Source organism: Anser brachyrhynchus (genome assembly GCF_964034855.1).
Source record: "Anser brachyrhynchus genome assembly, chromosome: 23".
Classification (NCBI taxonomy): domain Eukaryota; kingdom Metazoa; phylum Chordata; class Aves; order Anseriformes; family Anatidae; genus Anser; species Anser brachyrhynchus.
In genome coordinates this window covers 4,450,709-4,467,093 of record NC_137716.1, presented here as the reverse complement: position 1 = coordinate 4,467,093, position 16,385 = coordinate 4,450,709, and the positions used below count along the sequence as shown (strand labels likewise).

At 43.3% G+C, this 16,385-nt stretch overlaps 2 protein-coding genes across 3 annotated transcripts; both read left to right on the top strand.

The window, feature by feature from the left end:
• Positions 1-33: 33 nt before the first annotated feature.
• Positions 34-1,657, top strand: FAM32A (family with sequence similarity 32 member A). Its single transcript, XM_080566120.1, has 4 exons — positions 34-191; positions 529-667; positions 784-837; positions 1,013-1,657. Exons 1-4 carry the CDS (start codon positions 115-117, stop codon positions 1,079-1,081), a joined length of 339 nt encoding a protein of 112 aa, XP_080422246.1. The 5' UTR covers positions 34-114; the 3' UTR covers positions 1,082-1,657.
• A 244-nt stretch (positions 1,658-1,901) lies between these two features.
• AP1M1 (adaptor related protein complex 1 subunit mu 1) lies at positions 1,902-11,888 on the top strand. 2 transcript variants are annotated; one of them, XM_080566101.1, is made up of 12 exons: positions 1,902-2,228; positions 2,796-2,952; positions 3,332-3,399; positions 3,975-4,105; positions 5,206-5,353; positions 5,770-5,896; positions 6,276-6,418; positions 7,275-7,346; positions 7,611-7,769; positions 8,567-8,692; positions 9,150-9,225; positions 9,797-11,888. In XM_080566101.1, exons 1-12 carry the CDS (start codon positions 1,917-1,919, stop codon positions 9,817-9,819), a joined length of 1,542 nt encoding a protein of 513 aa, XP_080422227.1. In that variant the 5' UTR covers positions 1,902-1,916; the 3' UTR covers positions 9,820-11,888. The 2 variants fall into 2 exon arrangements, with proteins under 2 accessions (XP_080422227.1, XP_080422228.1); XM_080566102.1 differs by having other exon boundaries at positions 2,002-2,157.
• The last annotated feature ends 4,497 nt before the right edge of the window (positions 11,889-16,385 follow it).

Genomic DNA, 16,385 nt, shown 5'->3' with positions numbered 1-16,385 from the left:
CGGGGCCGCCCTCTCAGGGCCCGCCCGGTGCTGCCGGTTTCTTCCCTCACGGGGAAAAAAGGAAAGGAAAAAAACAGGGAGCGTTGTCGCCGCCAGGGGGCGGGTGGAGCGGCCATGGCGGACTACGAGGCGGTGCAGCGCGGCCCGCTGCGGCTCAAGGGCAGCGGAGCCGGGCTGGGGGCCGGCAAACGGTGAGGGGACGGCGGCGGGGGGGAACCGGCGAGGGGCTGGGGACTGGGGCTGGGCGCTGGGGAACCGGCGAGGGGCTGGAGATCCGGGGCTGGGCGCTGGGGAACCGGCGAGGGGCTGGGGACCGGGGCTGGGCGCTGGGGACCGGGGCCGGGCGCTGGGGAACCGGCCGGGCGCTGGGGACCGGGGCCGGGCGCTGGGGACCCGGCGAGGGGCTGGGGACCCGGCGGGGGGCTGGGGACCCGGGGCCGGGCGCTGGGGACCCGGGGCCGGGCGCTGGGGAACCGGGGCTGGGCGCTGGGGAACCGGGGCTGGGCGCTGACCGCCCGCTGTCTTCAGGAAGAAGAAGAAGGCGAAAGACAAGGCCCAGATCCTGGAACAGATCGTGAGCAGCAAGAAGCAGGAGGAGGAGAAGAAGCGCGGCCTGGACAAGCGGACCCCGGCCCAGGTGGCCTACGAGAAGATGCAGGAGAAGCGGGTAGGGCCAGACCCTTCCTCTGGGCTCGGGGAGCGTTAAAAGCCCCAGAGGCACCCTCAGATGCAGCCTCTGAGGGGCTACTGCGAGTAACCGGCCTCTCTTGTGTCTTCTTCCAGCAAATGGAGAGGATCCTGAAGAAAGCGTCTAAAACCCACAAGCAGAGAGTTGAGGTGAGCAGAATTATCCTGATTTGTTCATACTCGCTTGTATTTACCAGCACACAGGCTTGCTGGCTGGAGGAGCTTTTTTTCTGTGAAACACAAAAGCTGTGAGAAGGACATCTTGTAGTTCAACAGCGGTGATGTCTGCGTCATGTGTTAAATGTTTTTTTTTCTCATCCCCTAGGACTTCAACAGGCACCTGGATACTCTGACTGAGCATTACGACATTCCGAAAGTCAGCTGGACCAAGTGAATGGACTGCTTTTCGAGGCTTTGCATCAGGAGTTCTGTTTGTATTGAACGGGGTTGCCATGTAAATCTGTGTATTCTTGATATTGAGTATTTAATATATCTTCTGAACATTTATGACCTTGTACTGTCTTATTTAATTGTTTTTTTAAGATCAAATATTCAACAAAGTCTCTTCTTGACTAGTGAACGCTGGTTTATAGAGTTGCAGAGAGCTATTTTTTTTAGTGCTCAAAGTCAGATTAAGGCCAAAGTCAATTGCTTTGAGCTAACTGGAAAATGTTCTTTTATTTGTTCAGTACTAACAGTTCGCCTTTTTAGAAGTGAAGAGTCAGCTTTTCTTGTAAGTTATAGGACTTGTATAATTTCTATCTATACATACTGGGGAGGAGGGGTGTGTGCTGTGTTCTAAGATCCTCTTGTACCTTTACCTTTGATGTAACTTCTTATTAAAATACTGCTTTCATCCTTCATTTTGCTGCTGACTTCCCTATGAAATGAGGGGCAGTGCACTGATGAGGAGGCAGTGCACATGGAGGAGATCGTTTTATGTGGATTAAACGTAACAACCTAAATCGTATCCTTTGTATTTGCATTTACTGCTATGCTAAGTGCTCCTGTGGAGGTCTTTGTGCCGTTTTTGAAGTGCTTGGCTGCGTTTACAGTTGTTACTCTGAGGGGTGATGTGACTGATGTGTATTTACACATTGCAAACCCTCCCGTTTCTTCATCCCGAGTGTTTTTCCTCTTCTATCGCTGATCCAACCCCGGGCTCCCCCCTCAGCCTGCCCGAGCCGCCCGCTCTGTGGGCTGCGGCTCCGTTTCATGATGGGGTCGAAATGCAGGGACCGCCGGACTATTTAACGTCCCTGCCGCCGTGTTCTGCCGCCGTGTTCTTCCGCTGTTCCGACGACGCCGTGCGCGGATCCCTCCGCGCCGCCGGGCCTCGTTTCGCCGCTTCCCGCCGGAAGCGCCAACGCCGGAAGCGGAAGTGGCTGTGGCCGTGGCCGGGGGCACGGCGGTCCGGGCGGCGGCGCGATGTCGGCCAGCGCCGTCTACGTGCTGGACCTGAAGGGGAAGGTGAGGCCGGGCTGCGGCCGCCCCCCGCCCCGGGGGCTCCCCTCGGCCCCGGGCTGCCGCTGAGGGGCCGTGTAAGCTCTGGGCCCGGTGCGGTGGGGCTGTCCTGGCCTCTCCGGGGCGTGCGGCAGCCCCTTGCCCCTTCCCGGGGCTTCTCTGCCGGCACCCCCGGTTTGATCTGGCGCTGGGGGGTCGCGCGGTGACAGGGGAGCCGTGGCCTGTGTCTGCCCTTCGCAGTTACAGCTGCTGGGAGCAGCAGGGCTCTTGGGCATCCCGCCTCGGGTGATTAATCTCCGCTGTAATTGGCGGCGGTTTGTCCCAGAAGACTTGATGTTTTCCCATCTTAAAAGTTGTTGTTAGCGCGTGTGCAGCCGTAGGTGAGGAGTAACAGTAGAAAACAGCACTGCGCAACTCCGGGATGAAAAACTAGGATTTGCATTCTAACCAGCAAACTATTTTGCTGTTGCGGTTTGCATTTATAGTGTGCAGAGAGTGTGCTGATGCTTGGTGGGTTTTTTTGTTTGGTTGGTTTGGTTTTTATGTTACTTAGAAGCATTTTAAATATCTCACGTGTGTTGGTCTTGCATGGTAACATTGAGTCTTGAAAGACAAAGTGTAAGGAGTTTGATATTTTTTTGTAGGTTCTCATCTGTCGAAATTACCGTGGAGATGTGGACATGTCAGAGGTGGAGCATTTTATGCCAATCCTTATGGAAAAGGAAGAAGAGGGGACGCTTTCTCCTATCCTAGCCCACGGAGGAGTTCGTTTTATGTGGATTAAACATAACAACCTATATCGTATCCTTTCTACTGTGAATAGCTTGCGTTTACTGATATGCCAAGTGCTGCTGTTTTACTTTCATTGTTTGTGTCCAAATGCAAAGCTGGAGAATGGGTGGAGGGGCATAAGGAGGCTCATACTAAATTAAGTGGTCTTCTGCATGACGTACTGTAACGTGCACCAGCAGCATAGTGCACAGAGAAGTGTTCATGTTAATTTCGCTTGAACAAATTATTTTTTGAAGGTTTATCTTTACCTCTCATTAGGCCAGATGCACTGCTAATTAACTCTTAGTTTTTTGGCCAACTGCAGTTGTCTAGAGGCTTTTAAAAACGCACTCAATAAACTTTTTTAAATAGCAATTTTGAATGTATGTTCCTGAACGTCCTTTATCAGTTGTTGCGACTTCTAAGAAGAATGCTTGTGTATCACTGGTGTTTTCATTTTTATATAAAGTAGTTCAGGTGAGTAGAAAATCTCAAAAGTAACCTCCATCTTTTTTTTTCAGTGCAGTCTAAAGCTGGTCTAAACAAAGCATATAGGGATTTCCCTTTTTTTTTGTTTAAAGAATTCTTTGGGTATTTTGATTTTATATTTGGTTATTTTGTAGAAATATCTTCCTAACACTAGTAGTGGAATTGATATTCTCTAGCCGAGTAGGCAAAGGATGTGACACGTTGCTGTAAGTAGTTGCACAAGACCTGCGAACACAGAATAAAACTGAACTTGATGCAGGAGTGGTGACATGTCACGTATAGATTCTGTTTGGTTCATCTGTGCCTGGCATGAAGCATATCTTCCCCAGAATAAATATTTTTTTATAATAGTTAAGCTGCTTCTAGGATTCTGTAGCTCTCATTTAATTGAGGTGGGTTTTCCTGAGGCTAATCTTCTAAACAGAACGGTGTTTGTGAATTCCGGGCTTTGATTTGGGGCTTTTTTGAAAACTATTTTAGTTGTAAGAATACATTCATGTGCTGTAGTTCCTCGGCTAATGTTCTCCATTTTCCCCTCCCTTTTTTTGTCGTTGTTCTCTCAGGTTTTTTCTGAATATTTCAAGGAGTTGGAAGAAGAGAGCATTAGGGATAATTTTGTTATTATTTATGAGTTGTTAGATGAGCTTATGGATTTTGGTTACCCGCAAACCACTGATAGTAAAATTTTACAAGAGTAAGTATATGTTTGCGTTGCTTACAGTAGCAAAGTCCTCGGGAAAGTTTTAAGTATCCTTCTATATGCAAACAAATGTTCCGGCTTACTCCAGTTGTCAGAATATTTAATACTTGGTAAAATGTAACCATGTAGTATCCAAGGGGTAGGGCTTAAAGGGTTATGGTGAATGAGGCTGCATCAGGCTGGTGACCATTGCCAGTGGGGTCCCCCAGGGCTCCATTTTAGGGCCGTTTCTCTTCAACGTTTTCATAAAGAATTTGGATGTAGGACTAGAAGGTGTTTTGAGTAAATTTGCTGATGATACTAAACTGAGCGGAGCTGTTGAGGGTGGAAAGGCCTTGCAGAGAGATGTGGACAGATCGGAGGCTGAATATGAGCCAGCAGTGTGCTCTGGCAGCCAGGAGGGGCAACCCTATCCTGGGGTGCATCGAGCACGGCATTGCTAGTTGGTCATGGGAAGTGATTGTCCCGCTCTGCTCTGCGCTGGTGCGGCCTCACCTCGAGCACTGGGTGCAGTTCTGGGCACCACGGTACAAAAAGGACGTGAAACTGTTGGAGAGTGTCCAGAGAAGGGCTACGAAGATGGTGGAGGGCCTAGAGTGGAAGATGCACGAGGAGTCATGAGGTCACTTGGCCTGTTCAGCCTGGTAAAGAGGAGGCTGAGGGGAGACCTCATCACGGCCTGCAGCTTCCTCACGAAGGGGGAGTGGAGGGGCAGGCACCGATCTGTTCTCTGTAGTGACCAGTGATAGGACCCGAGGGAATGGGGTCAAGCTGAGACAGGGGAGGTTCCGGCTGGATATCAGGAAGAGGTTCTTCACTGAGAGGGTTGTCGCGCACTGGAACAGGCTCCCCAGGGACGTAGTCACGACACCAAGCCTGTCAGAGTTTAAGAAGCGTTTGGGCTGTGCTCTCAGTCATAGTTTTGGGTAGACCTGTATGGAGCCAGGAGTTGGGCTCAATGATCCTTGTGGGTCCCTTCTAACTCAGGATATTCTATGAACTTCTGTTTATTGCTGATGTGAGTCTGACAGTGAAGGTGCTTCAAACATCGCAAAATATCATTTGTTTTTCACCCCCATTATGTGGTTGTAAAGGTACATCACTCAGGAAGGTCACAAACTTGAAACTGGAGCTCCACGTCCACCCGCCACTGTTACAAATGCTGTTTCGTGGAGGTCAGAAGGGATAAAATATAGGAAGAATGAAGTGTTCCTAGATGTTATAGAGTCTGTTAACCTTTTGGTGAGTACCTTCTGCTAGAACTTTTAATGAAAACTTAACAGGAAGTCTTGAAAAGAGCTTATTGTCTGAAAAACCTACGAGGTTATCATAAAAAATGAGCCTAACTCTGGTTAGTGCACTGTGATGCTTGAAACAATTTGTCTGTCATGAAGACTGAGTATATCTAAGGACATTGAATAGACCAATAATGCTTTACTTGGATACATGCTCTATGCCTGACAATTCCAAGTTAATTTCTGACATGTCCTTTCCTCATCCTTCAATCTTTCCCCATCTTGTCCCTCATGAATTATACTCAATACTCAGGATTGATTTCTCAGGAGAAAGACATAAAATGTGGGGCGTGAGGATGGGGTGGGAGTGTTGTTCAATGTAATGTCAGGCCAATCTTAACGTTTTTTTTCTTTGCCGTTCAGGTCAGTGCCAATGGAAACGTGTTGCGGAGTGAGATAGTTGGATCTATCAAAATGCGAGTCTTTCTTTCAGGAATGCCAGAGCTCCGCCTTGGTTTAAATGACAAAGTTCTCTTTGATAATACAGGCCGTGAGTATTTCAGCGATGGCTTGGTAATCACTAAGGCTATTCTCTCAAACCTTAAGTTTTGGGATGCTTGAAGTTCACGTGAAAGGATTTGTTCTAAGGTGATGGAAATATTTTTTTATCAGAAAACCACAGAGAAAACCCCATTAGGTTTTGCATGCTAGTACCAGGAAAAGATGGAATACCGCTGTGAAGATGGTAACCATCTGGGCTTCCTTTTCTCTTTTCATTGGGAGTTCCGTAGTCCTAAAAAACTACAGCAGGCTAAACCGAGGTGGGGGAGATAGCAGCAGGCAGCTGCTTGGCTGTGTAACTGGCTGTGATGAGGCTTCAGATATAACATGAGCAGCAACTTGAAATTTTGGGGTGTGTTTTCTGATAGGTGGCAAAAGTAAATCCGTAGAACTGGAAGATGTGAAGTTTCACCAGTGCGTTCGTCTCTCTCGCTTTGAAAACGACAGGACGATTTCTTTCATTCCGCCTGATGGAGAGTTTGAACTCATGTCATATCGTCTTAATACCCACGTAAGCCTGGACGTTTGGGTTTGGACTAGAGCAATTTTTTGTATGAGAATAATTTAGACTGTAGGTGAAGTTGCTAATGGCTTTCCCTTAATTTTTTTTCTTTTAAGTATGGGCAGCATTGTGAAGTCAAACATTAATAGTAAAACTTTGTGCTTGCTCTTTTTGGAGGAAGTAAGAATGAGTTTAGAAATAACTTGGCAGCAAGTCTCTATCTCTTCAACTACTGTTGAAATTGCTCCCAAAACACCATTTGGGTGATTCTTTTTTTTTTTTTTAAGCTAACCATGTGATGAAATGATAGTGTGGCAATTCATTGTGCTTGACAACATCAGTATAGAGTATGTTAGCCACAATGATAAAGATAGCTTTCCTTTGGGAAAAGGAAAAGCTCAGTATAGAGGAGGTCTATAATTTGCAACGATGACGGGAGACAGTAAATGAAGAGTCCTTAAGTTTTCACATGAATTTAGTTGGCTTTTTTCCTTCCTTTTAAAGGATGGTAGTTCTGAATTAGAGTTGTTTTTAGGGATTGTCATTATTTAATCTCTTAAAAAAAAAAAAAGCTACAGGAAAAAACACCCACATACATTCCAAAATATTTGATAACTGAAGATGTTTGGAACTAATCAGAGAATGCCTTTTTTTTTCCTTAAGCCTGTCATTTTTGCAAGTTTGGTTTTATGTCAATTCTTGCTTATTTGTATAATTACTTCCCAAAAAACACCTGTCGCTTCAAACACCACAATCTTTGTTTTTCTGTGGGATTCAGCTATTGAGTGTAATTTTATGTGGAAATGATATTTTTTTGACCATGTCGAAGTAAAACCTACAGCTGTTGAATGTTTTTTCTGATCAGGTAAAACCACTTATCTGGATTGAGTCTGTGATTGAAAAACATTCCCACAGCCGCATCGAGTACATGATCAAGGTCAGAAGTTCTAGAATAATTATGGCTACTTTTAGTCTTCTCTCTCATTTGATTTCAGTGCTTGGCCAGCAGTGCATGTATTTTTGTACAAACATCTAACATTTCTGTGGGACTTGCATCTTTTTTGAGAAGTTCATTTGTTCTCTGTCGCAGTGCTTTCTCAGTAGATTGGGGTGGAGGGGAATTGTGTGTCTCAAAGCTCTCTGAACTCGCTCACACAATGGAAATATTTAGAGACTGCCTTTTCTCCCTTTCCTTCTTTAGGCGAAAAGTCAATTTAAGCGTAGATCAACTGCCAACAATGTAGAAATTCACATTCCAGTACCAAATGATGCAGACTCGCCAAAGTTTAAAACCACTGTTGGAAGTGTCAAATGGGTTCCAGAGAACAGTGAAATTGTCTGGTCCATTAAATCTTTTCCAGTAAGTATTATTCTTAGTCTTATCACCCAATAGTACAATAATTACTTAAAGGTAACATTTTACGAGTGTTCAGACTCAGCCTAAAGCAAATTTTAGCAGTATTGGACGAGTAGTACTGGCCTCTTCTTCCTCATATGAAAGATTGGAGCTTGCGAAAAAATAGAATAAAGTAGAATAGTTCAGTCGGAAGGGACTTTTGAAGATACCTAGTCCAAATTCCTGGTCTGTTCAGGGCTAACCAAAAGTTGAAGTGTGTTAATGAGGGCATTATCCAAATGCCTCAAACATTGACAGGTGTTGAGCATCAACCACCTCTGCAGGAAGCCTGTTGTAGTGTTCGAACACCTTCACTGTAAAGAAATTTTTATGAGATTAAACAAATCTTTTTAGCTGGGATAAATTTTTCAGAACAATTTAGAGAGTAGGTTTCTGGGCAATACCTGCGGATGGTGTAATCCCTTGGCCTAGATGTAGCAGCAGCTGTTTTAGTTTGTCAGACTGTGCTTCTTGGGTGGTGCCATGAGCGTTACAGCTATCTCACCATTTAATCAGAATAGTCAGAAGGAAAACTTCTTACGTTTTCTTAGAGTATGAAACTGGAAGAAAATGAATTGTGCCTCAGGCTGGTGCTAAATTGATCTGCATTTAAAAGCAAGTGCTTACTTCTAAGCTCTAGAGAGGATCTGAAATGGTTAGTGGAATTCAACAATTTGATACTATGCACAGAAAACAACTTGTATTGTTGGAAGCTCTTTTGTTTGCTTCAAGAAGAAAAACACGTCTTCTTTTTTGGTAAGGGTGGAAAAGAATATCTGATGAGAGCTCACTTTGGACTTCCAAGTGTTGAAGCTGAAGATAAGGAAGGAAAACCTCCCATTAGTGTCAAATTTGAGATTCCATATTTCACCACTTCAGGAATCCAGGTTAGTAGATGAAAATAGAAATACTGGTAAAGCTTGCGCTGGGCTTTTAACACAAAAATTGTTGTTCAGCCTTGTAGCATTGTCTGCCTTGTCCTTAGGGCTCCTGACTTACCTCCTTTGTTCTGTGTTTCGTTTGCATGTGCATCTCCTTGCACCTCGCATTAAAGTACCACGACTCCTTGTTTATTAGTGTAAGTCTGGATTTCTTCTACTTTAGGGGAACCTCTTAATGAGAATTATCAGAGAACTGGCTGCGTTATTTCAGATGGAAAGCATGCTGTTAACGCAAGTGTCAGGAGTTTATATTTACATCTGAAAGTTTTGCTTTTCTAGATGATTTCTGTTCATTGTTATCCATAAAACACACCTTTGACCATCAGTACTCCCCCAGTTTATTTTTTTTCTAAACACTGCTTGGCTGACATGGAAGACTAATGTAGCACATCCTTCTTTCCAGGTTCGCTACTTAAAGATAATTGAGAAGAGCGGCTATCAGGCTCTCCCATGGGTTCGTTACATTACACAGAATGGAGGTAAATTGGAAAGCAATGGACTGTAGACATCTCTGTCCTGCATATTTTGTTTCTCCAGGATATACCTACAAGTTGAAATACAAAAACAGTTTGCTCGTATTCTTTGATGTTAAACTGTACAGCATAATGCATTACGTTCATGTTTGCTGCTTTTTCTAGTCACCTTTTTATTGCTGTCGAAATGAAAAACTCAATAGGATAGCACAGTAATGCTGTTCACTGAATCTGAGCTTAATTACCAAATACTTGAATTTTGGGGGAATGTAAGTTAGGAAATGTCTCATACGTATCATTTTGCCAGCTTTGGGATGAATAAATACTGTATACTAAAAGCTACTAGATCTGTTAAACAAAAAAACCACTTCCACTTCTTTGTTTTTGTTGGCTTTTTCTGGCTTGGAAGCTTGTAATCACCTTAATTGTTTTAAAGTCCATTTTTGTGCTTACTCTACATGAAGATCTGTCTTTTTCTGATTTTCTTTATCTCTTCATCCCAATTTACTGATCAGCTTTATTACCTTTAGTGAAAGACAATGTACTAAATCTGGTTTTGGTTTTTTTCCCTTTACAGACTACCAGCTTCGAACACAGTAAAACACCTTCCGAGCACCACAGATGACAAAACTTCAGGCCTAGAATTTGTTTGCAGAAGCTTCTGTGGTACTGAGAGCTGTGAATGTTCTTGCCAAGGGTCTTGTTTCTGCAAACTTGGATTGGGCAGGATTGAAAATTTACTGTTTTCAATGTGTTTGAGCATTTGAACCATTAGTATTGATTGTGTGAATATTTATTTCATTCTTAGAACATGCTGATCTTGCTGCTAAATGTTAATTACATTAGGAGTAGCCATTACCGTGAAGAGCCAGGAATACAGAATGAACCTTGAGAATGTCTTGTCAATGCCTTGTCCATTATATTCACGGAGTTTCTAGTATTCATATTTTAGGATCTTTAAAGTCATTGGTAGTGTTATCCTGCAGATGAGCTAGACAATTGTGCAATTACATGACTGCTGAACAGTTAGTTGTATTTAGCCCGAGGTATTTATTTTTTTTTTTCTGGGCATATGGGTGCCTTAACTCATTCAGAGCTCTGTTAACTTATAAAATTTTAAGAAATACGAGTTAAAACTATCAGGAGTCCAAAAATACTATTTGCTCTTTTTGCATGGTTTCAAACCAATTTGTCTGACAGAACAACTTCAAGTCGTGGGTTTGTATACAAATAAGTAGGTGTGTTAACTGAGAACAAGAGATTGTGGAAAATGTCTATGAGAACATCTCTGTGGAAGCATGATTACTATTTGATATTAGTTGGGACGCACACTGGAGAGATTCAACCCTGTGGTACTCCTTGGGTATGAAAACCCTATGCCAATTAACTAGTATTTGCTTTTTCTTTATTCATAAATCAAATTCAAAGCTGTAAAGTGTGAGACCTTTTCTTTTAAAAAAGGGAAAAAGAAGATTAAAGCAATTTTGCGGGTGATGAAATCTTGTAGGAAGATATTTTTTTTTAATAATTTTGTAGCTAGTATTCACTTTTCATCTCCCCCAGATAATGATATACTCCAGCCTATTCTTGATGATTGTTTACAGAGAGGCTGATGAAAATACTGCTACCATTCTTCAGGCTTGCCTTTTTGTTTATTTAGGGCAAATACTTCCCTTTTTGCTAGAGCTTGCTAGAATTGCTTAACTTTATTTGCTCTAAAGGGGATGCTTTCTTTCTCAGTCTCCATTTGTAAGTAACTTATAACCTCCTGGCAGAATGGACAACAGATGAGAATGTTATACTTAAAGGTATTATTTTTTTTACATGCTGTTTCATTTTTCTGAGAAGCTAAGGTTGGCATGGGTGTACATAGTTATTTTGATTTCAGAAAAAAATTGACAGCTATCAGTATTTTCTTTAAACAATTTTTATTATGGTTTGGTTAGAATTTAGTACTCCAGACAGATGCTAAGTTTAAACCATCAAAAGTTAAACATACGTGCACGAATGTGATGTGTACACTGTGTGCAAGGTTCTCCACACTACTTTCTTGACAGTTCATGACTTTCCCACAAGATTGAAAAGTATTTCAGTCATAGTCCCCGCTAAATCCTTGTAGGTTATATATCTCTGTATACAGTTTATATTATTAGTTTAAGAAAATCAGCTAAATTCCCCTGAGATGCAGCTGCTGTAATCTTATAGAAAGAGCAGTCTCAGAAGAGCCTGACATTTGAAGGTATCTAGGCAGTAACAAGACAGTTAGCCGGTTAGGCAAAGGTAGGTGTGGACATGTATTTTCTGGAGTAAGATTACTGTATTTGTCACCCATCAAACTTGACATCGAAACAAATTAAATGATCTTGTTCAAGATACTGGTTCCACTACTCACTTTTGTTTGAACAACTGAGCTTATGACTGGACTAAACATTTTATATTAAAACCGTAACTGGTTGACCAATCACTTTACCTGGTGACTATTCTTCAAACTGTTATTTGCCTGTGAAATGTGACTCTTAAAAGCTTCATTTGTTTTCCTGTTGAAGGTTATGTCTTACAGACCAGAACCATGTTTTTCTTGTATTTTGTAGCAACTTGAGTCTGCTTTGATGATGGGGCATCAGTCCTACTTGTCCACAAGTAATAAAGAGCAAAAATTCCTCTTTGAATCAATTGCATCTCAGTCTTTTTTACCTTTGATCTACAGCAGGATGTAGCTTCTAATCCTAGTGTACCTTCAATTATTCTAATATGAGACCCAAGTAAGTGAAACTGAGCTTCACAAAAGCTGAAAGTATTTTTGTTCCTGATTTGTTTACTAAATAGTGGAAAAAATCTTTGTGGTGGTGTTCTGTGCAAAATTTGTACACCATAAAAAAAAAAAGCTCCTAATTCAGTCATTGAGATGCAGGGTCCCAGCATACTTACGCAGGCATAAAGACAGAAATAGAGATGTGGTATTATTCTAGCACTAGGTTTTGTTCAAGGAGTATCTTTAGTTTGTAAGTTTTGTTCTTAGAGCAACTGCTAATTTTTTTTTAATCTTGGTGGCTTCTGCACTCTGCCTAACGTGGGGAAAATGTAAATTTAATGGTCTGCCAGTGTTACACATAACTGCCCGATATAAAATACTTTGTGAAGAAAATTTGCATAATTCAAATAAGCAGTAAGGTATCTGGTCTGTATTTTCAGCTCAGTGTGGTTTCATAGCTGTCTCTTTTACATGGAATTTGAAACATCGAAAGGCTCGATTTCTTAAGTGGCTCTGAAAACACGCCTGTTCCTAATACCAAGCCAGCAATGTTCAAATATTCTCCACAGTCTTGGTTTTCTAATACACAGTGAAGCAGGGTATTTTTTTTCCCCTCAGTGAGCTTAATTGTTTTCCCTGCTCTATGCTTAACACAGGCTTGCTCAGAATATTTCAAGAGCAGAAAACGTTGCCCTCCATCCCTAAGGTATGCAAAACTGCATCTCATCTAACCATTAGATAATAAATATTTAGCTGTGCATCAAGGTGTGTCAGCAGCACTGCTCCACTGGATTAAATAGGTAGTTTACTTCCTGTAGTGGCATATGTGTGTATCTGATGTCTTGGCTTTCTCAGAATGGAAGATTGCAACAACCAGCTATGGTTTGGTGGTTTTTTTCTTTCCCCCCTACCCCTCCATGGCCAGTTCTGCCAGTAGATGGCGTTCTGAGCACGATGCATGTTCTGAGGGCATCATTTCCCATCAACTGTCAAAAATAGACACACACTGAACAGTATGTACTCATGTATGTTTTGGTTTGGAAGGTACAGCTATTTTATTGCCTATAAAAAAAAAATACTAACATTTCTTAGGCCTATTCAGTATGGTGGTTCTTTTTTTTTCTTTTTGGAAGTTCAGTAACTTCAATTTCATTTGACAGTTTTCTCTTAACGTTCTTATTTCTTTCTGTTATTCTCATGTGCCCGACAATAGTAATTCTGCTACACCGAGTAGAGGGCATCAGCACAAAGGGAAGGGAAGAGCCACTGCAGTGCTACGGAAGTAACTACTTGGAGTTGTATGGCAGTGTTATGGGACTTCAAGACGTTGCTGCTGCACAACCCCAGCTAGTCGAGCAGGACAGTATGGTGGTGTGAGGCTGCGCCTCCAAACTGCTGACAGAATCCAGACTCAGCAGGTGCTCTGGAAGCTCCTCAACGTAAGAGGAGTACCTTTTTTTCACTCGATTACCCCAGTTTTTTGTCATAATGAAAGAAACTGAACCTATGTCCCAAACAAATAATACAGATGCATTGGAAAAGCTTCATTCCCCATCAGTATTCCAGGTCGGGTGGGTCTTTCACTGTTGTTCTCTTGTGTGTTGATGCTCTTCCTTCCTTATTGCCATCCCTTAATGACTGTGTACTGTTGGACTGCTTATATGTGCTTCCTGACTGCACATATCTGAGCTGGCTCTGTCAATAAAACATTCTTACGCATAAAGAGAGACAATGAGGCTTTATCCATAGTGGATTTGTCTTCGGCTAAGAGATTGCACCTGTTTATTTCTGACTTCATATTCTTTGACAAGAAGTGGGCTAAACCTTGGCACCTCTGTCTTTATCGTGTGCCAAATGCAGCGTGTTGCAATTCTTTCAGTGTTTTTTTTTTTCCCCTTTGTGGTTGACACCCACTGCTGTTTGTAATTGCAGCAGCCCTGGCACTGCGAGGGTTGACGGCCTTGCAGAAGCTAGCGTGAGAGCGCAACATTAAGGGACAACATGAATTACCATAATTGTTATGGTAATTAATTACACAGCAATGTTGTTTATGCTACAGGAGGAGTTGTACTGAAATCATAAATGATTGTAAACCGTTTCCAACGAATTGTGTGTAATCCAGACTGTTACGCGAGTGATGCTCTCCCTGTACACAGATAAAACTTGTTTCTCCTGTAGCTGGGGCATGTTGTCGACTCAGCGTTTGTGATAGCACAGGGCCTGCGTTAGTCACATCTCTCGTAGTCAGATCCAGGAGGTTCCCTTCTGTAGTTATTTCGCTATGTTATTAGTGCATTAGTTAAAGACTTTGGGTACTGATGTATTTCCTGCCTTCCTGGGGCTGGCGAGCTGGGCTGTAACTCTTTGATCTCTTTGGCTTTGGCTGCACAGGGTCTGTGCACGGCTCGTGGCCAGCTCTGGGTGTGGGCTCTTCCCCTCGTAAAGCTTTGCAACACAACCGTTCCTCTGGGCAGCAGCGCGTTCTCCTGTGTTCCTTGCACACCAGTTCCTAAACAGAACAACGTCATGTGTTTTTAAAGATAGGACTTGTAGCTAAACTCAGTTCTGTATTTGTTCTCCTAAAAATGAAGGATTCTTGTTTTTTATTAGGACATGTTCTGGGCTATGTTCCCAGGAACTTGGTGCAAAAAGTTATCTGAAATTGAAAGCTTCAAAACACTGCAAAGGCGATGGTGTTGCACAGGAAGGTTATAACCACTTTTCCCACTTCACCTCTTCTACCGCCCTGGGGTTGTTGGCGGACTGGTTGAACTAGAAGACGTGGATAATTTTGTGCTTAATATCAGAAATGATGCCCGGCTTAGCCTTACGACCTTCCTCTCCTTCCTCTTCTGTCACACACTCTTCCCCCTTCGAGCTGCCAGCATTTCTTTACGCTTGTTCTGGTCTCGTTGACTTCCTTGGCAGTTGGCAGCGTTGCACTGATGCAACTGCATTGTCCTGTCGGTGGAATTACTGGCTTATTGTTCTCAAAATACTACAGACGAGAACGTGGATGGCGGGAGCCTCCAAGTTCGTTTGCAGGCTGATGGTCAAATAAGCAGAACCAGGCCTGAATCAACTGGTCAGCAACGTGAAGAGCACGACGCTCCCCGAGTCAGCGTGCTGGGCTAGGGCCTGTTCTGGAGAAAGTTTTGCAGGCTTACTTCAAATCTTGGCTGTGGATTTGTACCTTGGATCAAAGTTGTGCTGCAGGCCCTTTTCCAATATAAAGCAGAGAAACGTAAAACAACAAATATCTAGTGAAATCCAAACACAATCTGTTCTATGTTATGCTACAAAAATGAATGAACTCTGCCTCCCACCCTCTCCCACTGTGGCTTGCTGTGAATAAGCACTGCTCAAAGGAAATTATCACAAGAAGTTCTGCCTCTTTCCAGCAGAAATAATAACGGAGCAAGGAAAAACTGCTGACTGGCTGTACCTCTGCTCTTCCACTTGGGCAGCTATGGGTTAACAGGGGCTGGGGTGTTTGAAGCAGCACTTAAAGGACTTGCCCTTAGCACAGAACCAAAGCCCAAATATTCAATAATAAGGCTCTAAAAGAGATTATCTATTAAGTTAAAAACCCAAACCACTTTTCTTTCCTTCATAAGGACATATATTAAAGACACAAGGACATAGAGAAGATATGTTCTGTATACCTCGTATTCAGCTATGCCTCATGTGAGACTCAAGCAGCATGGTTGTTGTGCCAAGGCTTTTTGAAGGACAGAAGAATATCTAGGTGAAAACAGGCCCACGGGGCTAAATCCATGTTAGTTACTTATGAATCTTGAAGCCAAGGGCTACAAGTCACTGGTGTACCTGTTAGAGCCAGTTGGATAAGAAGGAAGACTGCAGAGGAATTCCCTACCGGTGTGATTTTTGGATTGCTCTGGATTGCATGGTTCAGAAGCAAGGTGTCAAGCCCATGCTATGAATCAGAGAGGATCAACCTCACTCTGGGTTCTTCCACTTTCTGCTTTGGTTTGAGAGCTTGTGGAAGCTGCTGGTTCCTGCCCACGTCCTGCTGCGTGTACGTGTGGTTCTGCACCAGCAGGGAAGGAGGGGTCTGGGAATCCCACAAAGTCCTGGGGCAAGCAGAAGCACTGGGTTTTTTGTTGTATTGAGATTTAGGAGGGCTCACGTGCCCAGGGACCCCGTTAGGGCTTTGTAGTGGGCTGGTGAATCCGGTTGGGTGTTTGGTGGTGGGTTGGAGATCTCAGCTGTGCATTAGAAGCAGATGGTTAGGAGGTAATGTAATCTACCCAAAGCCAGCTGCAGTTTCATGTTTTCAAGAAGTTCTTCCTCGAAGGTCCCGGAGTGCTGCGTTCCAGGCTCCAGACCTGTGACTGCGGCATTGAGCCACTGGACTAGCTGAGGAGCTGTAACGAAACTAAAAAGATGGGAG